The 27318-nt window shown below is 47.1% G+C and overlaps 1 protein-coding gene across 2 annotated transcripts in view; it reads right to left on the minus strand.

Moving 5' to 3' along the window:
• The window catches only part of LOC144176057 (pseudouridine-5'-phosphate glycosidase-like), a 307408-nt gene that overhangs the window by 192051 nt on the left and 88039 nt on the right, over window positions 1–27318 (minus strand). For both annotated transcript variants that reach the window (XM_077705179.1, XM_077705180.1), the window contains exon 4: window positions 19285–19370. In XM_077705179.1, coding sequence (XP_077561305.1) covers window positions 19285–19370 — 86 coding nt within the window. The remainder of the gene's footprint in view (window positions 1–19284; window positions 19371–27318) is intronic.

Genomic DNA, 27318 nt, shown 5'->3' on the forward strand with positions numbered 1-27318 from the left:
GGTTCGTGGAGACTTCGTTGGTGGTCTTCACTACTCACTTGAGTCTCCACTCTTTTGCTTGAATTACTCATGTTCCAGAGTTCAGGAGGAGCGTTTGAGCCCGTGTCGCTTAGTGGTGTGCCATCATTTTGCCCCTGTCCCACTCTGATGAGGCTCTTTCATAGCCGCTGGTGGAAGTTGGCTTGGTTTCGCTTTTTTTGTTGGGTCGGGAGATTGTTTCATTCTTCGTTGTTTGTTTCATCCTTTCACTACTACTGGGGAGCTCCCACTTGTTTGCGCATGTTTCTTCCTTTTCCATCTCCACGAGTGTCCTCCGCCAGCGCTACACTTCCGTATTCGGCCTCATCAAGGCGAAACCGACGTTGCAGCGTGGGAGTTCGCCTTTATTAGTTCTTTTTTGTTCCGATAGCTGTTGGAGTTTTCCGCTCGGTTTCGTTTTCCCGTTCTGGAGACTTCCGTCTAAATTCGGAGCCCAACCGGCTCTCCTCCGGCAACCATGTGTTTGTTTACATTGTCTATAATGGCTGCGCCCAGGGTCCTGTCGGCTGGGAATAGTAAGACAGGTTTTATTTCCTTCTTGCGCCAGGTTTGGCGGATATTGAATCGTGGATGTCACCCAAAATGTTCGTGAGTCGACTAGAAGCTATCACACCATCCTACCGACACTTGTTGTCTTGTTTGGAGGTCTTCAAATTTGAAGCGGTGGGTTAGGCTTACCCGATTGCTCTTGCTTCCAAAGCTTTTTCCGGAGCTTTGAGTCGTTTCCAAGTGATGTCCTTGGTGTGCAGAGTTTCTCCAGATGTTCCGCTGGCCTTAGATGCACGATGGAAAAGCGTACGGACGATATGTTCAAAATTAAATGCGTTGAGTGCAGGAGCTGGCGCGCACCGCTGCTAGCAGACCGTGAATGTAAACCCTATAGGGACCGGTCACTGCTCAGAGGGTGCGACGAATAAATACACTTAGCGCCGCTCCCGCGGAAGGTTTAGTTAACTTTGGGCCGGTGAGAGCCAGACGGCGGGCGCGCGTTCATATTGTCACGAAGCCACAGACGACGCAGTTGTCTTCGAGGAAAACACGTTAATGGGAGCGAACTCGTGCTCCCCTAACAACTCAAAGATTACAGAGGCGGCGAGTCAAATACCCCGGCGTCTGCTCTGAAGGATTTAAGTGCGAATGCACTTTATAAGCGACCCTGAATTTCGTCGACCGCCGTCCGTCCGCAGCACAGGTGTTATCGCGCGCCTCCTCGCCCCTGGCAACGGCGTGGAGCGGAGGGGAGCGTGTGCATAGCAACGGCGCGCGCGTGTAGTAACGGAGCGCGCCACGTGATGGCGCGCGCATCGACGGCGCTCCGGCGGTGAGCGCGGACCGGCGCGCGGGCAGCCGCGGCGGCCTCGCGTCGGTGCGCTCCTCCTCTCCCCTCTCTCCTCGCCGTAAACTGCGGGCGCTGCTCTCCTCCTCCTCTCTCCTCGCAGTGACTGCTAGCATTGGCGCGCCTGGTATACTGTACATACTCTTTCTACTCCTCGACTCTTTAATCCACAAATTAACAACCGTGCATTCGCACTTACACACTCTCCCCTTCGGGGAAGTGCGGGGGAATTTTTTATATTTAGGCGCGCCTGGTTCTCAAACCGTCGATTCACATCTAGAACATTGTAGATCCAAGAAGATTATTCTGGGCTGTTCACGTTAGATCGGAATGCTCTCCCTCTCAGAACAGATAACACATGCGGCACAGAAAGAAAGAATGGAACACGCGCTTCCCTTGGCACAGAGATAACACAGACCGGCGCAGCCTGGCGGTAAAAGCAAAACACAAACACAATGCATGGTTCGCGGCATTACCCCCCTCCAAGAGTGCGTCGACCCGATGCTAACATAACTGACAGTCCGAAAAAATAAAAATAAAAGTTCGTCAGCGTCCGTAGAAAGGTTTTAAGTGAACCACGTGGACGACTTCGGACCGCGTGTGTCGTCGTGATGTGCCGGAGTCACCATCGGGGATCACTTCGTAGGTAAGTTGGCCAACACGTCGTAGAATCTTGTAGAGTACGAAATACCGTCGCAGAAGTTTCTCACTCAGTCCGCGTCGTCGGATGGGAGTCCAAACCCACACACGATCCCCTGGGTGGTACTCGGCGGCTCGGCGTCGGAGGTTGTAGCGGCCGGCATACACCAGCTGCTGGTTTGTATACGAACTCGAGCGAGCTGGCGGGCCTCCTCCGCACGTTGAAGGCATCCTTGGATGTTGGCGTTCAGGTCGTCAGTCTTCTACGTGCGTCAGCATGGCGTCAAGCATTGTAGTCGGCCGTCTTCCGTAGACGAGCTCGAACGGTGTCATCTGCGTGGTTTCTTAGATATCCGTGTTGTACGCAAACATGACATACGGGAGCACTTCATCCCAGGTCCTATGTTCAACGTCGACGTACATTGACAGCATATCCGCAATCGTCTTGTTTAAACGTTCCGGTAGTCCGTTCGTTTGGGGGTGGTACGCCGTCGTTCTCCGGTGATCCGTGTTGCTGTAGCGTAAGATTCCTTGCATGAGCTCCGCAGTAAAGGCCGTTCCGCGGTCCGTGATGAGGACTTCAGCGTCTCCATGTCGCAGCTCAGCTTGTCTTATGAAAAACTTGGCGACTTCTTGTGCGGTACCCCTCGGAGGAGCGGCGGTCTCCGCGTAGCCGGTCATGTAGTCTGTTGCTACGACAATCCACTTGTTCACGGATCGTGACGTGGGCAACCGGCCCAAAAGGTCCATTCCAATGTGCTGGAAAGGCCTCGATGGGGCGGCGATCGGCTGCAGAAGTCCGGCGGGTCTCGTCGGCGGCGTTTTCGTCGCTGGCAGTCACGGCAGCTCCGGACGTAGTGGGTGACGTTAGATGTAAGGCGCAGCCAGTAGTACCTCGCCTTGAGTTTTCCAATTGGGCGAGCTGTTCCGAGATGTGCGGAAGTCGGGTCATCGTGGCACGCTTCCAAAATTTTGTCGCGAAGGTCTCCGTGGATGACAAGAAGATAATTTGTTCTGGTTCCGGGGCTGAAATTCTTCTTCACTAGAACAGAGTTTCTCAGGCTCAACGCTGGTAGGTAGCGTTTGAAGGCCCTAGGCACGGCGACATTGCGTCCTTCCAGGTAGTCGATCATGACGCGTAACTCGGGGTCGGCACGCTGTTGGACAGCGAGAACGCTCTCCGTCATGACTCCGAAGAACGCGCTGTCGGCATGGGAGTCTTGAGGCGGTGGATCTACGGGGGCACGGGACAGACAGTCGGCATCGGAGTGTTTCCTGCCAGATTTATGGACAATTGTAACGTCGAATTCCAGCAGGCGCAAGCTCCATCGCCCGAGGCGGCCAGAGGGGTCCTTCAAATTGACGAGCCAACACAGCGCATGGTGGTCTGTAACAACCTTGAACGGTCTACGATACGCGTATGGGCGAAATTTTGAAATGGCCCATATGATGGCCAGACACTCTTTCTCTGAAGCAGAGTAGCTTTTCTCCTTCTTCGACAGACCGCGGCTGGCATAGGCGATTACCTTTTCGCACAAACTTTACTTTTTAACACCCTTTAAGGTGCTAAAAAGGTGCACTCCACATTTTGCACCCTTTTTGCACCTTTTAGGGACCAAAACATTGCTCCGGCATCCAGTCATGAGGGTGCCACAAATTAAGGGGTGTATTGAACTTTTTGCACCCTTTTGCACCTTTCAAGCACACAAATATTGCTCGGGCACCCCCTATCGAGGGTGCGAAAATTCAGGGGTGTAATCAAGTTTCAAAGGGTGCTACGACAGTTAAAGGGGTGCTAAAAGTATTTCTTCCCGATTGGGGTGTTACCACGGCACCCTATCGTTAGGGTGCCTAAAATAACGGGGTGTGAATGCAAGCATGCAAAATAGCACAAAAACAAGCTGAATGTTTAAACCGCACATTGCGCTATTTCACCTCCCGTTGAGAGGTTTAAATATGAACTCTCCACATAGACCATGTGAAATGGTCTAAAATGGCAGTTCGTAAATTGCACAAAACGTGCTGAATGTTTAAATTCCCCTCTGCACTAATCTACTTCTTCGAGTGTATCACAAGGTTCGTTTCGATGTCTAAGTGCACGGGAAGGGAAGGCTACAAAATGTCTATAAATAAAACTTTTACGCGAGGCATCGGTGTCCTCAACGAAATCGAATATACCTAAGAATTTGTTCCCGTGTTATTATGCGGTAACACTGCTGACGCCAATACGCGGAGCGTTTGAATGAGGGTTTCCCATTTTATGAGAAACAAACAAGCGTCGAATTGTTTTTTTACTGTTGATCAAAATCTTGTCGCACGAATGGAAAATAAAAAATAAATGAAACAGTATAAAACCGAAAATGAAGGCGCTTACTATGGGATCTCTCTTCGCCAATTCCAATATAATGCAGCAGCGGCATGGACGTTAAACAGGAAATAAATCAGCCCTTGCTTATTACGAACTTCGACACAATAGCCCTCCCCTGCCTACTTTTTATCTACAGCGTTTCACGGACCACAGGCACAACGTTGAACTGTGACCATTTGAAAATTCCGTCGCTCTTTGTTCCTCTACTGTCCCAACAGCGCAATCATGCCCCCCCGCCCACCTCTGACAACAGTCATTCTCTTCGCTCAGTGAAGTTATAACATACAAGCAATCACAATTTTATAAAAGTGTTATTGTTAGCGACCGTCAATACTTTGCACAAATGCAAGAAGCAAACCACCTCGGTCTCTCCTGCACAAACAACGCTGGAGAACACGTCAGCTATTAAAAGAAAACAAAAGTTGGGTGGAAGCATGAAATGGGGCGCTAAAGAAACATGCGCCAAATAATACTACGATTACTTACACATAAAACAACCAAATGCCATTGCAAAGTATTATCCTGCCATCTGCCGCTTTTTTGTCGTTCAAATCGAGCGCCAAAAAACTTGGGCAGTTCGCGTTTTATGCTTGTAAACTCTAAAAATCTAAGCTTCTGTATTATAACACACACAATAAATAATAAAATCTTGAGTTACTGCTATATTCAATAACAGAGGACAGTTGCGTTTTAATTCGTTTACTCCACCCACTGCCAACGGCCGCAACCGTGAGTACGGCGTCCGGCGGCGCGGCCGAAACACTTTCATTTCGAATCGCACTGTCTGCCGTCGACCGTGATCTGTGGTATGCCGTTAACAAGCGCAGTTATAATGATTAATTTAGCGACTCGACGTCTTCGGTTATGTCTGTCGTGTTCCACTTCGCATTGAAGTATCTGAGAACAACTTTTCCACCTAAAGACGGCTAATTTCGTTGGGCGCTTGCCGCTGAACCCATACAGTTTCATACAATAACTAGAGGGGAAACTGGCGCTGGTGTCAACGCGAACATGGCAGCGGCGCTTACGCTTCAATGGGAATGATGGGTAGTTTTGGAACCTGATTGCGCAGGTCGAAACAGGCTTCTGGCTGCGCAAATTGTGTTTTTTGACAAAAAAACTCTTATTGTCCGGTTTACCGTTTACAAATTACATGGCGAACAAAAAAGTTAGTGACAAAAAACTGGTTTTGTACGAAATAAAACGCTGCGTTAAAGAAAAAGCAGACGCGGAGTCGAGGAGGTTTGCGGAGCAGGTTTGCCATTTGCCGCCAACTACAGCAAGACGCGGACTTCTTTAAAAACTACTTGTAAAAATTTTCGGCGCTGGTGGTTTGTAATAGGAAGCGAAAAGTTTTGTGCTCATAAAAAAAAGAAACCGATTACCTTTGGAGAAGTTATTCTTGCCTGAATTAGTGACATTCATCAAGCTGCGTTCGTATCGACCGCCGATACTGCTGGTCTACGCCGTAGCGGCGGTAGTAGCCGGCTGTTCCAAGCGATTCGCAACCGTCGTTAGCTTCGACAATACATCACTTTGCCGAATAAGCAGCGCCGCAACTCCTAATTCGCAGACAACTTCGCCGCACAGAGCGCCGTCATTTGTGTTTTCGTACTCGCTGCGCCGGCAATGAATTCATAACCCACCCAATTCTCAACTCTAGTTATAAAACATTCTATTCAGGGTGGCGTCAGTGCGCGCGCTTGCATGCAGTTCAAGGGGAAACTTATTTTTGATAGCTTCTCCCAACACACCGCATAGGCAAATGCGTTCATGTAAATCCAAAACGAAAACGAAACTGCCTGCAATACATAGTAACTTCCGCAAGCCATTGAGCGCCGATCCGAATCCAAAACTACCCATCACGCCCAGTGAGGCGTACGATCGCAGCGCCAGTTTCCCCTCTAGTGGCTGAACCGTCTATGGCTGAACCGCCTGAACGTCGCTCGCTCTTCTGCGTAGTTTCCTGTCAGGTAAGAGCTGTCTCGTCACAGTTGTTGCCTTCCTTATCACTGGGTGTCGTTTGTTGCTGTCATCGCCGCTTTGTGGATTCGTTAACAGGGGCCCGTGTGTGTGTGTGCGTGCGTGCGTGCGTGCGTGCGTGCGTGGGCGTGCGCGTGCGTGCGTGCGTGCGTGTGTGCGTGTGTGCGTGTGTGTGTGTGTGTGTGTGTGTGTGTGTGTGTGTGTGTGTGTGTGTGTGTGTGTGTGTGTGTGTGTGTGTGTGTGTGAATTGTTTAACTGAACTGGTTAGGTTGAACCTACAGGGCTCGTCTTCAGAAAGGCGCTAAACGCCTGGTGCTAGACTTAGTAATGTTTCCTGTTCCGGAGCAGTATATTGAACTGCGTCAGAGTTCATCACTGAGAACCACGTCTTATTCGTGGTTTATCAGAACACAGGCGGCTACTCTTCTACACTGCGCTGCGCAGCGTTTACGGCTTCGTTAATCACAGCTGTCATTTGTGCCGTGTTGACAGTGGCGAGAGAGAATCCATTGCGAGTGAATGTGCGCGCCTCGCAAGCTTCGTTGGGTTAGCGGCGAGCCACCTTGTGTAAAGTGCCACTGTATGCGGGCATTGATTTTAGCTTAATGCTATGTTGTCCGAGTTGTAACAATCGTGCACCCAATCATTTCCATTCTTTCATGTGTGATAATCATGTGCTATACTGTTTTAGACCTCTGGATGGCCTGAACACATCACGTCCCTCCATTCAACCGGAAAAATAGCCACAAGCCTTCTCAGCAGTGTTTGTCCGACAAAACGTAAGTTTTCAGACACAGTTTTATTAGCACAGTGTGCTATTATAGTTGAATAATGTTGTATTATCTAAATGTACAAGTACTCTCCCCTATACCAATTATTGGTGTTTCATGCGGAACCTAACATGTAGCCACTAAATGGCAGCCTTGATTGTAGATTTTGGAAAACTCAAAATGTTGCCCAAAATCATAATTTAGGTTTAGCAGTTAATAACCATGTATCCGAATTTCCTGGTGTTCATCATGTTTACGTTGAAGCCTTATTTCTTACGTGCTGACACAAAAATGTCGGTGCCTTTGTACTTTCGTCTTGGATGAAGCCCGGCCAGTTGTTTTGTTTTGTTCAGCCTTTTTCGGGTGTTTATCATGTGAATTGACAGTCCTTGCAGTCCACTTTCCAAGTTAGTTATGTAACTGGCTGTGCCATCTAATGAGGCCGGATTAGGGTTCTGAAGGCTGCCATTTACAAACGCCAGTGCAGGACCACCAATAAGGGAACATTCTTCTACAAAAAAAAAATAGATTTGGAGGTGTGAAGTATCAGCTGCATTATCCTTAACTGGAAAGTTCTGATTACAAGGCTTGGGGCTTTTCCTGAAAGTACTGTGGATTTTCAGCCATCCAGCTAAGAGGGAAACCGCTCAAACACACCGGCCAAGGCTGATGTTGCTGCAAGATAGGAGCAAGCTTTGAGTTGACTCAGCAATACATTGCACCGTTTTTTAAGCAGCCTACGTGCTTGCCCCGTGTTCTCCTGATTGGGCGTGTTCTTATTCTTTCTTGCGTCCACCACACTCGAGTCACGTTAATTTTGGAATGGTGGAATCCAGCATTTTCGGGCAAGATAGGAGAGCTTGAACTCAACCCACTTGCCCGCCAAGAGTTTTCAAAGCCCTCCACCAGCTGAAGGTACTAAAGTGAGTTGTAGCATTGCCTGAAAACCATAGCAGATGAGGTTAAATATAAAGCATAGTTTACGTTATGAGTCTTTCTGTCCCATTTACATGCTTTGAACGAAAAAGTGCCATTTAAAGGTGACACCTCCTTGCTCATATGTCTACCCTGTATTTGTGCTTGAGCAGTCAAAAGCTGATGTTAGCAGTGAAGTAGGTGAAAATAGTAGTTTGATTGTAATTGTGTGCAGATTACCTACATTCTGTTAATTCCTAGAAAAGCAAAATTGAGGTAACCGTGCTAACTGTTCTGCATTGCAGCATTTTATTATGCGAACGTTGAGGAGTTCAGCTACTTCTTAAAGGTGAAATAAACAGTGACACAAAAAGAAGAGCATCTAGTAAACAGAAATATCTTCACAATCGCAGGATGCCAACGGTTCGCCTACCAACTTGTGTCCTGCATCGTTTCTGCTGGCTGGAGCGGCTCATGGAGTATTTTCCAGCTTCTCAAAGTTTGTGATCAAGTGCTCCTCCAAGTGAAAGATGCCGCAGAGGGATCGTTTGTTTTAATTTCACAATTTCACGTGCTCAGCAGCTAATTCACTCGTTAGGCTTTTTAAATATTCATCACCCAAGAGGGCATGTTACCTTCGTCTTCGGTGGAATGTGCCTGCAATGAGGTTATTTGTGACAGAAACAAGTTGACCACGTCGTGAGAGTCATTGAGGCCTTGTTGATTGTGCATGCTTCTGAAATGACATTTTCATTCGACTGAATACTTTCCAAATATTACGATTTGTGAACAAATCATGGTAAAAGTCATGATTAGTTGTACTGCAATGCAGGAAGGAAATGCCAACATACGTTTTAAGCGCCTTTGATATTTCAGATCGTTGGCTGGTAAGCAATAAAACAAAACTGAAATTTTTTTTAAAGTACAATCAAATATTTGTTGTCACCAGTGCATAACCATAGTAAAAGCTATCTAGTCACCAAATTTCGAATTAGACACGAAATGCCAAGACAAATAGGAAAATAAACTAGACAGCTCGCTACAACAAACTAATTCGTAAAATTCCTCAGTGTCTATAAAGTGAAGATTCAGGCGGGTTAGTTAAGGTGTCAGTGGGTTTACACACCAAACTTGATGGGAAGCACATGAGCTCTCAATATTAAGATGTTTTAAGTGAAGACCGTCTTCCTTCATTAAGCTGCTTTGCACCTTGATGCCAGTCTGATAAATGTAGTCCTGAATTTTTGTTATGATCAATCTTTGTATGGGAACCATATATTTTTATATGATGTCGCTGTGTATTTCTGAAACTGTATCTTGTAATCATTTCCAATTTGTTGTGGTCAGGTTTTTTCAACTAATTCGTAGCTTTTTTAACAAATATTGTATGTTTTGTGGCTAAAGGAATGCCTCATTGCATGTTTGACCTATGTAGTGGTGAAAGCGGACATTATGCTTCAAAGTGGAATGTCGGGCTAGCAACATGGTACTTCGCGTGCTGCTCACTTTCATTCATGCCGTAATTTTTTATATTATCATTTCAAATTAAACGCCAACCAATTTGCTGTCGTTTTAATTTTGTCACCTACTTTACACTTTCTTTTTTTTTCAACTTTCCGTAAGGATTCACTATCCATATATTTATGATACCAAGGAGTTGGACTGGGCTAGCTGGTACATGTTTGAATGGATGAAAAACCAAAGGAAATCCCAGGACACAGAAGAGAACGACGGGAAAAACTTGTGCGGTCATTCTCTTTTAAGTGTTTCCTGTGTTTACCACTGATTTTGTATGCATTCAAACATTTTTTATGAGTTTGTTAAACAGTAATTAGTTTAGGTGCTCAAACAATTTTTGGATGCGGAGGCTCCCTGTAGCATTTATATAAGTGCTCTTGGCTCTTTTTTTGAGCCAATACCCCATCACCAGTCTTCATGAGGTGATCTTTTAGAGAAATGAAGTTGAAATAAATATTTGTTTGCATTGCTTTACATGTTTTGAAAGAATTTCTTGTTCATTCTTGTTTCTTTCAACCCTGTTTCAGAATCCTGCTTAAGGCATTTCCTGTGTTATTTTTTTAGAACCAGGAAGGGTGCTCATCCTCGGTTCTTGCTGAAGCAGCAGTATCCATACTTCACACGTGAGCTCTGAACACACAGTAATTATGGTATGAAACATTCTACCAGTATAAGCTTGCTTTGTTGAGGTCATTGTAGATGTCAAAGCTCTTGACAGTGTAGTCAAATGTCTGGTGTAATGCGCAATGTCTACAACTTGTAAAGAGAGAGAGAATTTTATTTTTAACCAAAAGAGGGGAAATGTCTCTGTCGGAGAGCTTCTTGGACTGGGTGCCTCCGTCCAGGCTCCCACTGATGGCCTTCTCGATGAAGTCCACCAGGCCACGTTGCTCGTCCTTGGTCTTCTGGGTGGCCAGCCACTCTATAGTGTAGTGTCGTCTAATGTGTGCATAAATGGGGCACTTCCATAATATGTGTTGTTGGTTGGCGATCACATTACAGGTGCGGCATAATGGGGGTGTATCTGTCTTTCTAATTTGCATGAGGTGTAGTCTAGCAGGTGTGTGTAGTGTACCGGCTTGTGCTTGTCTGAATGTAGTCTGTTGGTGTCTTTCTAGGTGTGGGTGCGGCTGCAGTAACTGCTGCCTAGCTCTCCTGTAGTCTTTCAGGTGAAGCTGTCGTGGCCTTGGTTCGGTTTCACTGGGAGTTTCGCCGCTGTTCCTGGGAGCCCGGTAGTGCGCTTCTCGGGCGAGTTCATTTGCTTTCTCATTACCCAGTACGCCAGCGTGACCCGGACTCCAATATATCTTCACAGTGCCCTGGATATATCGAAATAGATGTGCCGCGATTTGGGGGGTGTGCCCTGATGCTATAATTCGGCAGGCTTTCTTGCTATCTTTGTATATATTTAGGGGACGGGTTGGTTGACTGAGGTGAGATATCGCTTTTCCAAGTGCGTAGATCTCTGCTTCTTCTGCCTTCTGAAAGTGCATGTTGCTCTCACTGTAAGTTCGGTTGAGTATGTTCCAATATGCTACTGTCCATGTGTTCTTGGCTCCTGCCGCGTCTGTATAGGCGTGCATTTGGTCCAGCTCCCTCTTCGGTTTCTTATTAAAGTAATTTGCTCTAATGGATCTTCTTTCTGTGTGCCGGATTGGATCCATACTGTTCGGTGTGGGGGCCACCTTGATTTTTTGCCAGTCTCGTGGGTGTATTTTGGAAATAGGAGGGGCCGCTTGGCTGACCCTGTATCCTAGAGACTTCAGGAGTTGTCGAGCGGCTGTGGTTTGGTTCAGTCTTGCCAATTGGTTGTGTTTGTGAACAGCGACTATTTCGTCCACGGTCACTGTTGTCCCCATTTTGTCAAGGACTGTGTTGCTCGCACTGATAGGGAGACCTAACGATATCTTGACGGCTTTGCGGATTAGGGTGTCTATTTTTTTAAGCTGCGTCCTGGTAAAATTGGTGTATGGGGCTGCGTATCTTATTCGCGATATGACGAGGGCCTCGTGCAGTCTCAGCAGGTCATCCTCCTTAAGTCCCCTTTTCTTGTTGGAGATCCGCTTCATAAGTTGAAGAACCTGCTCCCCTTGCTTTAGTATCTGGTTGGTTGTGGCTTGTCCCCCTCCATCTTTTTGGAATTAGTGTCCCAGTACTTTGATAGTGGATGGAGTTGGAATATTGTTGCCGTGCAGGGTTAAGTTAATGGGAGGATGTTTCCACCGTCTGTTCGCTACTGTTAGCAGTTCTGTTTTTTCTGCAGAGCATGATAGTCCTATTGTTGTTGCTGCTTGTGCTCGATTGAGTGCTTCCTGTAGTTGCGTCTGGATGTGTCCAGGGGATCCAGTTGTGCTCCATATAGTAACGTCATCTCCATATATGAGGTGTTTAATGTCTTCCACTTGCGATAGTGCCCTATGGATCTTGAGTGTCGCTAATGTGAAGAGAGTTGGGGATAGCACCGCTCCTTGAGGAATTCCCCTCTGCGGATGAGGTATTGGTCCTGTTTCGTGATCCCCTATTGCTATAGTAAGAGAATTCTTTCTTGAAGGAATGCCTTTACGTAGTTATACATGTTCGGTCCGCATTTTGTCGCCGCTATTTCTTCGAGTATGGCGTCGTGGTCAACGTAGTCGAACGCCTTCTTGAGATCCACTGCCAGGATGGCTTTGAGTTGTGCCGAACTCGGTTCTGCAGTTACTTCCTCATGGGGGGCAAGGAGTGCATCCTGCGTCGATAAATGTTGCCTAAAACCTACCATGTTAAAGGGAATTATGTTCATCTCTTCAAGGTGGTTTTGGAGTCGCTGGAGTACCATTCGTTCCATAAGTTTGCCTACGTTTGATGTGACCGTTATTGGTCGCAAGTTGCTGACGGCTATTTTCATTCCTGGCTTAGGGATGAATACCATCTTGCCTTCTTTCCACGTGATATGGAGAGGCTGCCTGCCTGTCCACACATCGCTCATGTTTTGTAGAAGCAGTTGGCGATCTTCTTCCCCTAGATTCCTGAGACACGGTGTGGTCATCTTGTCCGGTCCCGGTGCCTTGTTGCCAGTGCATTTACTGATTGCTGAGTTTAATTCTGCCAGGGTGAACTCGTCATCGAGGAGGGGATTCGCTGGACCGACATATGCTTGATACTCAGGTTGACCCGAGGGGCTACGCAAGTTTCCTTTATAGTTTGTAGTAGCTGTTCGGGATCTTCAAATTCTTGTGTTAGTCGGTAAATTTTTTGTGTTGTCATTGTTTTAGTAGTAGTAGGGTTAATGAGGGCTCTTAGTAGGTTCCACGTTTTTCTCATTCCCATTGTGCCTTGGAGCTTGTCGCAGGTTTGCTGCCATTGTTCTTGGTATGCTCTTTTAGTGTACTCCCGGATGTGTCGGTTGAGCTCTGCTATTCGCTTTCTGAGGTTTCTGTTTGTCTTACGTTGCTTCCATCGTTTAGGCTATTGCGTGCTTCCCAGCAGTGGACGATGTGTTTTTCTACCGGTCCTTCGTTTTCATACTGCATGATGTTCTTGGTATGTCGGTGCACAACTTTTAGCAGCTGCTCGGTCCAGTCTTGAATGTTATGATGTGGTTGATTAGTGCGCTCTTCGCGAACCTTGTCCCATTCTATAATGCGCGTTGTCTTCCATTTTACCCGTTTAGGAATGATATTGATTTTTACGCTGATGATGGCATGGTCGCTCCCTAGATATTCTTGCGTATTGCACCATTGCACGTCTACACCGCTTGATGATAGGGTTAGGTCTGGCGTTGTGTCTTTTTGTACTGAGTTGCCAATGCGTGTAGGCTGCTGCAGTTCATTATGTAGAATGTATTGATGATCTTGAATTTCCCTTAAGAGGCGCTGACCCTTCTTGGTATTTCTAGAATAACCCCATGCTGTATGAGGTGCGTTGAAGTCCCCCAGTAGTACGTGCTTGCTCTTGTTGTTTGGAGGGTGCATTATTGTTTTTATATCGATTAGGTCATCCTTTGGGGGGCTGTAGAGGTTAGTAATGTGGAGTTGGTTGCGATTTGGTCCTATCTTGATGGTTAGGCTGATATCATTGGCGTCTTCTTGAGATGCTATGAGATCTTTGCGAGTTAATGTTGCTATCTTGGGAGATGCTTGATGCGTGGTGTATCCCAAAAGCTTTGGGTTGTTGCCTGGCTCTTGCACCGCAATAATATCTGGTTGGAGCTTGTTTCTTGTGAGCCATGAGTAGAGTTCTCCTTGCTCCTGCTTGAAACCTCGACAGTTCCATTGTAAAATCAGTAGATTATTCTTACTGTCCATAAAGTTTCTGCATAATCATGTCGAGTTGGCGTCGCACGGCTTGTATTTGTTCTTGGAGCGGGTGGCATTCGGTGGAAAATTTTTCCGTCACTCTGGCTTCTATCGTGTGGGTAATTTCTGTTACTCGTTGGTTCACGCATTGCATCTCGTAAGGAATCTCCGTCATAAAGGATTGTAGGGTGCAGTTTAGCTCTTCGAACGTGACACTAGTGGTTGTTTCATTGGTTTTGCTGCGTTTGTTTTCGGGTTCGCTGCTGTCGTTCTCCTGGTTGCTCGTTTCCATAGAAACGTTGTCTGCGAGCTGTACGTTGGGAGGGGGTGGGGGTGCTGTACCTATGTGTTGTTGGTACACTTGCGCATTGTAGATCGAGGCTTTGGGTATAGTTAGGTGTGGTGTGAGTACCTCTCTGTATGTCCGGTTAGCTTGTTTGTAGGAAAGTGGCTGGCTCACCTTTTTGGGCTGTTGCTGTTTATGGCGGTAAGGTCCCTTGTCAAGTTGTTGCTGCCTGTTGGGGTTGGGATCCTTGCTGGGCTGTCGTTCTCCAGGAGCCGGTTGACCTTGATGGGATTGCTGAGGGCTTGCTTGTTGTTTGGCTGTCTGGCTTTGAGCTGGCTGCTGGGGCTTCTCAGAAAGCTGTTGTTGGCTTCTAGATGACGATTCAGCGGCATGCTTACGTATGTTGAGCCTCTTGAGGTATGCCTGTTGCCGTACCACTGCGTCGGCTTCGAGTTTCTTTGAGCAGCTGGCGTCGTCCGAACGATGCGGTCCCTGACAGTTCACACATTTGGTGATACACGTGTGAGCTTCGTCCTTGTTGGCGTATCCACAGTTGGGGCAGCGAGCAGTCGTTGCGCGGGTGCACCGATCAGCTCTGTGTCCTAGGCCGAGGCATTTGAAGCATATTTGTGCCTTGGGACGGTGCGGCTTGCATTTGTGGATGGCACCACCCAGGCTCACTGAGAGGGGTATGTATGTTCCCTCAAAAGTTATAATTGCCGTCGTGGAGCCTCCCATCATTCTTGCCGCGACAATGTTGAATCCGGGTGGGGCAGTAAGTAGTTGCATCAGAGTGGCAGGATCGGTGTTCCGCTCGACTTGATGGATGACTCCTTTGCACGTTTCTCGAGCGGCCGGCGCGTATACACTGACGCTGTGGGTTGTCTGGTCGTGGGTGATTTGCGTGATCATCAGAAGCTTGTTAATCGTTGATATGTTATTGCTGGTCATCACGACGATATTCTTGAAGGGTTCCACAGTAGTAGTCATGCCTGCCGCTTCCTCTGCGTTGAGGTTGCTTGTGAGGACTAACGTTCTATGCAAGGCGAGTGGAGTAATCTGGCTAAGTTGGAGACTGCCTGGAGCTCGGAGAATGAGTTTGCGTGGTTCACCTGTTTGCGTTTGTCGTACTGGGTGGTGCCAGCCGTCTTCAGTGGTGTAGTACTTCATCGCTGGGCGTAGTCGGTGCCGGCCGGGTGGCACCGGGCGGGTCGGCGTGTTTGGTTAGGCTTAGCTCGGCCTCCCACGTTGGAGGCCGAAATTCGCCCTTAAAATCCTGGGAAACGGGCCAATATTCACCAAACTTTGTAGAACGTCGTCGGAAGTTGTTCCGTACTTGGTCGCGATGGTCTGGTGGGCTTCCAAGGCGTTCCTCCGGGATTTAGCAGGGATTTCTTGCAGAGCGAGACGCATGTGCGCCAGACAGGTGCGGCTGCTCGCCTACAACTTGTAAAAACTAATTTTGTGGCTATACTTTTTGAGATTATTTTAAAATGCACGTCAACTACTGTTAAGAATCGCTGTCTAAATTGGCAGCCATTTTCCTGGTGAATACAGAAAGTGAAAAAGCGCATGTGTAGAGATTTCAGTGCACCTTAAATGTCCCAAATTTGCTAAAGCTAATCCAGAGCCCTCCCTGCGGTGCACTTAATATCCCATGTGCAGTTTTGCGTAAAAACAGCTAAAAATTTATGATCAATTTAAATTTATTTTAATGTTTTTAAATGCAAATATTCTCAGTTTAAGCTGCCATATTTAGAGTAAAATATTTTGTAACAATTGTATAGCTACGAAAGGTTTACAGGAAAGCTTTTGCTTTCGGTTATGCACCTTCTTATAAAAAAATGTTAATAAGAAAGGCAGAAGAAACCCAAATATGGAAATTAACATACCCTAAAGCTCCGGATAGACTGAATGTTTTGTAGAGAATCTTTTGCTGATTTCAGTTCTAGTCAACTCTAAAAAAGCCTATAGAGGTAGAATGCTTGCCGTGAGGCACCACGTAATACAAGCCAAAACTAATGGGCCCTGGCTGTTGGCTTTTCATTTGCAAGAGTGACAAATGACCCCACATCCACCGGCAGAGGCATAATGCAAGGCACCATGTAGAAGCTAGCCTCATGATAAAATAATGTTTTAAAAACAATTACATTACATTTCAACCATGGGCTTCACCAGGAAACTTGTATGCATTGTTCTGTGATGTTTGCAGTTCTTGTTATTGCTATGTGGGGTCATTTAGTCTAAATGTATGCTTATAAAACTCGATATACTATCAAACCTTGCAAGTGCTGTACCATGTGAATATTTTTTCGTAAAGCTAAAAGAATAATGCAAAAGAAAATAAATGGCTTGGGTACCCAACTTTTATGAGTAGATTATGAGCCGCAGTACGGAGGGAACTATATTACAAGCCGCAGTACGGAGGAAGCTATACATTTTGCATTTGGTCTTCCTTCATATTGAACTTTCCTGCCCAGCTCAAGAATAAGCACTAAACATTGCAGGTAGCTACCGTGATTGGAAGTTCGATGCAGTACTGAGAAGCCAAGGGTTTTAAGGTTCAAGGAAGTTTTGTGTGTCGTCGCTGAGCATGTCGTCGACTTGAGTCCGGATGGCTTCCCGCTCGTGTGAAGAGACGCGGTACGGTGACCGTCGGGTAGGTCGGGCCCCATCTTCGGTTATAATTCGGTGCTTCGCTAGGGGTGTCTGACGTAATTTTGAACTTAACGAAAAACACTCGGTGTAGCGACATAGTAAATTCAGTAATCTGTCCCGATGTTCTTGCGGCAGCGCCGAATTCATGTCAAAAGGATGCGGCAGCTGCGCGTGCGCGTTCGTAGTTGGCGACCGCGATCACTTGACTTGCTTCTTGCGTTTCTTCGAGGAACGCATTTGCAGCGCCCTTGTTTAGATGCTGGTACTCCTCGGTGAAATTGGTGACTAAAACGCTGGATTTGCATTCCTTAAGCGCGTAATGCCTCTTGCTACGGAGACACCGCGGTTGAGTAGCAACCTTTGGTCACTCTCTATGATAGCGTCGATGTCAGGAGGAGCATCCTCACAGTAGACGGCGATCATCAAGCTTGCGCGGGGTGGGAGAGTGACGTGATCGTCGGCGATCCTTACAGCAGCACGGCGAGCGGGGTGCGGTTGCGGCGTCGTGGAGTGATCACTACCAAAATGACGTACGCATGCGAGCTACGGCGAGTCGAATACCCCGGCGTCTGCTCTGCAGGCTTTTTATCTTTCGGCGAGCGTGGTTCTCGAACCGTCGATTCACATCTAGAACCTTGTAGATCCAAGAAGATTATTCTGGGCTGTTCACGTTAGATCGGAATGCTCTCCCTATCAGAACAGATAACACATGCGGCACAGAAAGAAAGAATGGAACAAGCACTTCCCTTGGCACAGAGATAACACAGACCGGCACAGCCGGGCGGTAAAGGCAAAACACAAGTAAACACAATGCATGGTTCGCGGCACTATATTCGACGTCTCTCGGTTTGGTTTTGGGATTCTGCGATTGTTTTTGAAAGGTGTCTCGCGCTTGAAAACTGTTCTGGCAAGTATTTTCCCCATGTCTGAAGTGCTTCTGTGCGATTTCCGGTCGGCCTCGCGTGCGCGAGAAGTTACAGAGATTGTACGTTCCCCCCCCCGCGCGTGCACGCCATGAAAGAAATCGACGATGCGAAGTCCCATTCTCAGCAAGGGACGCTTATTTACCGCGCCAATTTAGGTCGGCATTAATTTTTTCTCGTAACACAGCCTAATAAAGTGACCCCAGCGTATACAATTGCGCTCCACAACGGAAGCATGTTTGTGTTGTTTCCTCTGTTGGCAAAACCACACTACACTTACTTTTTCGGTTGCCCTTCTACAGCTCGGTTCGTGTTGTCACTAATTAACCACTGATTCCAGGCGTTATTAGCTGATGACAAAGTAAACGCAGTTCACACATTTGAAAATCTGCTGCGGCACTGCGGTTGTCTTTACGAAGATTCCGTTTAGTTTCGGCTTCTATGTTAGAGTAACAGTTGTCTTAGCGGCTAATTGTGATACAGTTTGTTCAGGCCGTTCGGAATTCTCCAAAGAAGTATTTCTTCCTCCTCCTGATCCTCTGCCTAATCAATAATATTCTCACCTTTCATATTACGCAAAACGCATTAAAGAAGTCAGCGCGAGCGAATGCAACCTTGCCTTTCATAGTTTGCCAGGCTCTCGTTTGGAATGCGTGGCCGAACTCTGTAAACTTCGGGGAACAAAGTAGGGCAGTAAGCGGGATGCGTATTGACTGTCTTGACATTGCTTTTGGCATCGCCCGTGAAGTGCTGTGAACATATTCTTGCTCCGCCTTTTGGCATCCATTCGGTGCCGTGAATGTCGCAAAAAAAGGTTACTGCTAATAAAACAATAGTGGCGGAAGCTGTAATACTTTCTTTTGTGCAAATACTACGACGGCATGCGATTCATCGCAGCGAGCGATGTGTATGAAACACTGAAAGCAAACGTTTTAATTTTACGGCCCTTCGTGTCTGCGCTGCGCATAAACAGTCATCGTACTCCTAATTTTACTCTTCCACTGACGAGAAATGTCATGGCTTTCTTACTGGTAAAATCCATTTCTTGCGAGGCTTGATCTCCACGGCTGTCCGTAAAACCTGTACAGAACGATTGCAGGCTGCCTTTCGCGATTGTAGCAGTTTTTCACGCAGCAGTAGCGGCGATGCCAGTAATTCTTTCCCGCAGAATTTTGATCCTCTCGGACCCTGCAACTTGCAATTATAACTATGTTTCTTTAAAAACCTTCCGCCTTACAACGTCGAACCGCACGCAGCGCGCGTGTTTTTACGTGGGCTGAACGGCCGGTCGCGACATCCACCGACCCAGAGTTGCTAAGCGGCGGCGAGAGGCGGAGCTGCAGTCGCGCGCAAACTTCAGTGTCCGGTGCCTATGGTCAAGGTGTACCACATAGTTAAGACAATTCCACGCGACTTTTCGTCTACGAAGAAATCTATCTCTGCCGTAAAAACCATGCAGATGATGATGTCATTGTACAAGCACAACGGTAAAGCTTTGCACGTCGATTGCACGTATGCGTGAAATCCGCCAATTTTTTCAACCATGATTGCCAGGATGGCGGCTGCACTCACCAACATGCACCCGCCCTCCGAGGACGCCGACAGTGGCGGGAACAGCACCTCGGGCTCTCAGCATGTCCTCGAGCTCGCTTTGTGTGCTACACAAATGCGAGAGATACACACAGAGCCGTATTACTCAGATCACGCGTATAGCAAGATACGTTTCACGAATACATGTGATAAATTTACTTGCACAAACTGCGTTTCCTAATCGTACGTTCACTGAGAAATATCTTCGCTAAGATGGAGTTTTCAACTGAGATGCTCAGAACGATCGAGGGAGGCACGAGACTTGCCACCGTACTGCGCATTCATTGGGAAATGGGCGAGTCACGAAGCAAATGCTTTGGCCTAGGAGTAGTTATTAAACACGTTACATGTACAATCTGTCCAACGCTAATATTAAAGACTAGGCTGAGCGCTTTCTGGAGTCAGCAGCTCGTGCTTTAATGACAGTGCGTACTTGGGAAAATGAGAGTTTCCCTTTAGGGTCCCCGAATGCGGGTCCCCGAATATGCATATTAGCGGAAAGGAAATGAGGGATAACGTCTGCGCCATTACGAATTTACTCAGTAAAAAGTTGTTGAATACGTTTTTATTTGCGCAGTTGTTACTCATGATGTTGTTACTCATAGCGCGCGGCGATTTTTTATAACGTTAATTTTACTATTATTCTAATAACATTTCAATCTGGTGTATTTATATTAACCATAAATTCAGTTTGAAAATCCTTTCCGTCCAGACATCTGCCACTTCATTTCCAAGTTAGACGCGCAGAAGAATGATAACAGTACTGGTACAATTTATAAGCCTACCGCAGGTACCGGAAAACCAAAGTACTGCACAATAACTATAGAACAAATAAAAAACGACGAATTGAAATTGCATGCATTCATCTCTATACTATGCACGCGGACAAATGTTCTTCAACATAGTCATTCTTAAAAAGCCATCACTTTTTTTCGGGGAAAACTTTATTGAACCTAGCCAAAAAAGTGTTCTAAACATGTTGTCTGCTCCAACACAGTTACTTAAAAGGGTCTACGAAATCTCGTCAATATCAGATCAAGCACACTTGACATGACTCTTGTAGACTCAGAAAGCTGTCAACTGCGTTAGTCTGCAAATGTTACTATAAACTTAAGCCAGTATTACAAAATAGCACATAAACAGAGGGCAGCAGCAAAGAACTCGAAGAAAAACAAAGGCGAAATAAGGCAGGAAGGAACTACGTTTATATTTAGAAGTGAAAGGAACTGGATAGAAACATAATGCCCGGCAGGGCCCAAACCCACGACCTTCGGAATACCGGCCCGATGCAATACCCACTGGTGTACCCGGAAGGCTATCCCTTTCTTGACTTTCTTTGGTCACAATCGCAATGTGAACCCGGTCTTTTACTACGCTAAGAGGTGGTTGTAAGAGCCGCTACGATAACTCGGTTGAAGAGTGCCTTCTTTAAAAAACATATCCGGGTCAAGACTGAAGCGTATACAGGGTCTTGGGACAGTGTAACCAGCGGAGAGCCCTGTTAGGCTAGTTTTAGGCTCAGCTACTTAGTGGTTTTTATTCAGGAACGAAACTTTCACCCCGCAGTCTTAATCCGGATCCAAGAATTTTTAAATAACTATTTTAAATCTGTCCTTGTAAATTATCAGCGCTTTAATTATATACAAGTTACATCAGCTGTCCCTCAGGGTTCCGTCCTTGTTTCGTTGTTATTTCTAATATACATTAACGACCTACCAACGAAGTTAACCTGTAATATACCCCCGCACGGGGCACCTTGAGTATTCATGGTGACGGTACTGGCGATACCGCGGACCCCGAGCCCCCAACATAAGCTGTGACCTACGATGGTGATGTGTTTTTAAGGTGAAGGGTAGAAACCTCAAACGGTGGCTTCGGAGCCCAGGTCAAGCTCCGGCGGATGGGCTCCCTGTCTGTTTACCAGGAAGGGAGCTCCGGGACCTCTCTCGGTATCAGGGTAACCCGAGCGAAGGAAGTACCCCCGTCCCCTGCTTTTTCCTGTGCCATATGGTAAATCGAAAAAACCCCTCCAAACCTGATCGGACCCTGAAAAGGGTCCGCACCGAAGAATCTTTTTCACCTCTTCCTGCCATCAACTCCCCGAAACCCGACAACTACCCACGTTTTTTGATAGTTGAATCAGTTGACAAATCCAAGCCTCTTTCTTCACAATCCGTATTCCTTGTATCAAAGTTTCTTGAAGCCATCCTTGGCAAGAGGTACAATGCTAAAAAACTAAGAACCGGTGAGGTCTTAGTTGAGGTCAACACGCAGCAGCAAGCCACAACTCTCATCAGCCAAACCCGCATGGTAGTCCTTGATATCAGAGTCACACCCCACCGCAGCCTCAACAGCTCCCAGGGTGTGATATCTGAGTCAGATCTCTTAACCGAGACAGAGATTGATCTGCTAGAAGGCCTAAAAGACCAAGGTGTGACAGCAATGACAGTGTGTCTCTCGCATCGTCATTATGAGAGACAACAAAGAAATAGACACCAAACATCTGATTCTGACTTTCGACCGCTACACTGCCCGAGTATGCCAACGCAGGTTTCATCCGTTGTTCTGTCCGGCCGTACATCCCGAACCCGCGGCGCTCTTTCAAGTGCCAGAGGTTCGGGCATGGTACCAACTCCTGTCGCGGCAGAACAACATGTGCCAAATGTGCCCAGCACGATCATCTTTCCGACAACTGCACTGCAACCAATTTCACCTGCCCGAATGGCCAGGGTCCACACGCAGCGACTCTCGCGCTTGTGAAAAGTTTCATCTTGAGGAAAAAATCATTAACGTTAAGGTAACCGAAAGCATCACCTTCCCAGAGGCGCGAAAGAGGTTCGCCTCTTTCCCCCTGGGGAGGTACGCTGACGCAGCTCGCCGGGGGGCGGAGCGGTGTCTTGTTTTGGCAGGGACCCAGTACCGAGAGTTGGACTTGGTCCCGACGCCGCCCCCCCTGGGCTGCCTCTTGCAGCCCAACCAGCCTCTGCACCGCTCGCTCACCCAGCACCGGCTGTGCTGGCAACAACGTCTGTTGGGGATGCCGCTGCATCCACTGCTTCCTCTCCACCCGCTCAAAGCACACGCAAGGGCACGGAGATGGAGACGGAGGCAGTCGCAGCGACTCCCTCCCCCAATCACTGCCTGTGCCATCTGTGGTGCTCCCCACGCCTACGGCACTGGCAGCGCAGGCAAAGAACACCCGAAAGGGTACCACGTCAAGAGGGCCCAGTCCGCTGGGCACCCCCTTGCCTTCAGATGACGACATGGACGTCGAGCACTTCCGGCTTTCATCGCAGCGGAAGGAACGGGCTGCGACGTCCAGGTCAGTAGAGAAGGCCAGAAAACCAATTCCAAGAGTCCAAGCCCCGAAAGACCCTACATAAATAGTCACACTCCAGTAGCTCCGAACACATCATAATGGGAAGAGAAAACAATACAATGGAACTGCAGAGGCCTTCTGAATAATCTTGACGATGTATACGAAATACTGCATGCTTATCAGCCAAGTGTAATGTGTGTTCAAGAAACACATTTAAATTCTAAACACAGAAACTTCTTGAACAGTTACTTGATATACAGAAAGGACAGGGATGGCTGCACGCACTCTTCTGGCGGTGTGGCCATAATTGCCCGGAAATCCTTAGCCTGCCACGCTGTCACTCTAAACACTGTCCTTGAGGCTGTAGCAATTCCAATAATAATATTTAATAAGTTGATAACGGTATTTTCCATATATATTCCTCCTGATCTTGCACTTTCCAGCTCTAACTTCGAGGCGTTGGTTGACCAGCTGCCCGAATCATACATCTTAACAGGCGACCTTAATGCTCACAATTCTCTATGGGGCTCTTCTCGTGCGGATGCCCGGGATCGCCTGATAGAGAGGTTTCTTACATCCTCTGGAGCATGCCTTTTCAACAATAAACAGCCTACATACCATAACATAGGACACAACACATACTGATATCTTGACTTGGCTATTGGCTCTGCAGTTCTCTTTCCTCTTCTCGAGTGGGGTGTGGGCACTGATCCATATGGCAGTGACCACTTCCCCACCTCACTAACATACATAGGTAAAGGTCCATGCAGTCCATCTTCCCATAATAGGTTCAATGAAGCACGAGCTAAATGGAATACATTTACAGAGACATCCAAACTACACCACACATCCATAGGACACCTACACGTTGAAGAAGCTACCCAACTGCTTACGGCGCACATCCTCGACGCCACCGAAAAGTCCATTCCCCACGCCTCTGGTGCCCCGTGCAACCAGCGGAGGCCGTGGTGGAATGAGGAGTGTAGGCGGGCGCGAGAGGCCCAGAACAAGGCGTGGGGTATCCTCCGTCGGTACCCCACGTCGGGAAACCTCCTCTTGTTCAAACGGGCCAAGTCATACGGAGAACGTGTGCCCCATGAGGCAAAAAGAGATAGTTGGCGCTCATTCGTAACATCTATAAACTCATACACAGACACACGCAAGGTATGGACACGTATACGCAAACTCAAAGGACAACAGACACACAGCCTGCCCCTGGTCAGTACAACAGGGGACACACGGAAGACCAGGCTGACACACTCGCACAACACTTCCAACACGTGTCCAGTTCAGCACACTACACGAACACTTTCCTGAAGTGTAAAGCCTCGTGTGAAAAGAAGTCCCTACGCGACAACAACAAATCACAGACTTCTTAGAACTCCCTGTTTTCATTACATGAGCTGAGGGCTGCTCTGAGCACGTGTAAGCACTCAGCTCCAGGCCCAGACAACATCACATACACAATGTTACAACACTTACACGCAGACACTCTTGAAGCACTTCTACATCTATATAATAAAATAGGGCTTTCGGGGCACAGTCCACACTCTTGGAATGTGTGGAATGTGACCCGAAGTGGCTTTCTTGAAGTGATTTTCTTCTAGTGGCTTTCTTGAAGGAGGGAAAGGGCCCGTCGTCCCCCTCAAGTTACCGTCCAATAGCCCTGATGAGCTGCCTGTGCAAGCTCTTCGAGAAGATGATCAATCGCAGGCTCGTGTACTTCCTCGAGTACAATGGTCTTCTCTAGAGCTGCCAGGCAGGCTTTAGGGTGGGGCGATCGACGAACGATCAACTGGTTGCACTTGACTCATACATCAAGGATGCCTTCGTGCATAAGCAGTACTGTTTAACTGTCTTTTTCGACCTCGAGAAGGCCTACGACACCGCTTGGCGTTATGGGAAACTTAGTGACCTCAGGTCATTCGGTGTTTCGGGTAATATGTTGAACACCCTTGTTAGTTATTTGGCAGGGAGAACGTTTAGAGTAAGAGTTGGTTGTGCACTTTCAAAGGTTCACGTCCAAGAAAATGGCGTGCCGCAAGGTGGCGTGTTGAGTTGCACTCTCTTTATAGTAAAGATGAACTCTCTTGGAAAGACACGCCACCAACAATCTCTTATTCTATGTATGTAGACCATGTGCAAATATCTTTTAAATCATGTAATATGTCAATATGCGAACGTCAAGTCCAGCTTGGTGTCAAGAAGCTATCCGAATGGGCAGACAAGAATGGGTTTAAATTGAATCCTGCAAAAAGATCCTGCGTTGTGTTCTCCAGGAAGCGCGGGTTCCATCCGGACGCAGACATTACTCTTAATGGCTTGCCGCTTCCTGTGAACAAGGACAACAAGTTAGGTGTTGTGTTGGACCAGAAACTCACATTCATTCCACACATCAAGGAACTTAAACATAAATGTCTGAAAACAATTAATATACTTAAGGTTCTCTCCCACCAATCGTATGGTACCGACAAAGAACTCTTACTACGGCTCTATACTGCTTTGGTTGGGTCTCGTTTAGACTATGGCAGTGTGGTATATGGGTCGGCGACTAAAACAGCGGTGCGAATGCTTGACCCAGTGCTACACTTGGGGCTACGGCTTGCGTCGGGTGCTTTTCGCACTAGCCCTGTCGAGACTCTGTATGTCGAGTGTAATAAGTGGAGCCTTGAGAACCAACGGACGTACATGGACTTACTTTATGCTTTTAAAATTTCATCGCTGAATAACCATCCTTTTACTCCTGTTTTTAACGACACATCCACATCTGTGCTTTTTGTAAGTCACCCATCCGTTCCGCTGCCCTTTTCACTTAGAGTGAGAGAGCGAGCCTCGGATCTGAGCGCTTCGTTTTTAGATGTGTACAGATCATCCTTTTCAGACATTTTACCTCCTTGGAAAGTTCGTTCTGTGTCCTCCGACATTTCTTTTATGAAACTTAACAAAAATCGGGTACCGCGAGCTGCAATACTGCAGCACTCTCTGTCTCTGCAGTTTAAATACCCACTTGCAGAATTTTACAGTGACGCGTCTAAAGCCTCCACTATGGTCTCCTGCGCTGCGCATGGTCCGAATTTCAGTGCATCCAGAACAATGAGCGTCCACACAACAATTTTTTCAGCAGCAGCATATGGAATTTTACTGATTGTACGAGACATACTTGAAAATCAAATTCCGAAGTCTATCATCTACACACATTCCTTCAGTGTTGTTCGCGCACTGTCATCGCATCATCATCATCATCATCATCATCATCACCAGCCTATCTACGCACACTGCAGGGAAAAGGCCTCTCCCATTATTCTCCAATTGCCTCGGTCCTGTGCCAACTGTGACCAATTTATCCCCGCAAACTTCTTGATCTCATCTGCCCATCTAACTTTCTGCCGCCCCCTGCAACGCTTGCCTTCTCTAGGGATCCACTCTGTTACCCTTAATGACCAGCGGTTATCTTGCCTTCGCATTACATGCTCTGCCCACGTCCATTTCTTCTTCTTAATTTCTACTAATATGTCTTTAACACCCGTTTGCTCCCTGACCCACTCCGCTCTCTTCTTGTCCCTTAATGTTACACCTATCATTTTCCGCTCCATTGCACGCTGAGTCGTTCTCGTTCTCAATTTAAGTTGAACCCTCTTAGTGAGCCTCCAGGTTTATACCCCATAGGTGAGTACCGGTAAGATGCAGCTGTCATACACTTTCTTCTTCAGCGACAATGGTAGGCTGCTATTCATTATTTGAGAATGTCTACCATATGCACCCCACCCCATTCTGATCCTTCTAATTATCTCTACCTCATGGTTGTGATTTGGGGTCACAACTTGGCCTAAGTAGATATATTCGTTTACCACTTCCACTGCCTCGCCACCTATCTCAAACCGCTGTGCTGTCCCGAAGTTATTGATCATTACTTTAGTTTTCGGCATATTAATTTTCAGGCCCACGGTTCTACTCTGTTCGCCCAGTGCGGAAAGCATGCTTTGCAATTCGTCCCCCGAGTTACTTAGCAAGGCAACGTCATCAGCAAATATGAGGTTACTGAGGTATTCTCCATTAACCCTTACTCCCACCTGTTCCCAATCCAACGTTCTAAATACTTCTTGTAAACATGCTGTGAATAGCATTGGAGAGATTGTGTCTCCTTGTCTGACACTCTTCCTTATAGGTATTTTACTGCTCTACCTATGGAGGATGATCGTAGCTTTAGACCCATTGTAGATATCCTCTAGTATTCTTACATAATGCTCATCTACCCCCTGGTTCCGTAATGCCTTAACGACTGCTAGGGTTTCGACCGAGCCAAATGCTTTCTCATAATCTATGAAGGCTATATATAGGGGTTCAGTATACTCAGCACACTTCTCGATAACCTGATTGATCGTGTGAATATGGTCCATTGTTGAATAACCTTTACGAAACCCTGCTTGTTCTTTAGGTTGACTGAAATCTAAGGTTGCAGAAATTCGGTTAGCGATTACCTTGGTAAATACCTTGTAGACGACTGACAGTAAGCTGATCGGCCTGTAATTTTTCAAGTCCTTCATGTCGCCTTTCTTATGGATTAGGATGATGTTCGCGTTCTTCCAAGATTCCGGTACCATTGCGGTCATTAGGCATTGCGTATACAGGTTTGCCAGTTTTTCAAGGACAATTTCTGCGCCATCCTTCAAGAGGTCTGCTGTTATCTGATCCTCACC

This window comes from Haemaphysalis longicornis, unplaced genomic scaffold (assembly GCF_048455015.1).
Source record: "Haemaphysalis longicornis isolate Haplotype H1 unplaced genomic scaffold, Haemaphysalis longicornis Haplotype H1 scaffold_3, whole genome shotgun sequence".
Classification (NCBI taxonomy): Eukaryota; Metazoa; Arthropoda; class Arachnida; order Ixodida; family Ixodidae; genus Haemaphysalis; species Haemaphysalis longicornis.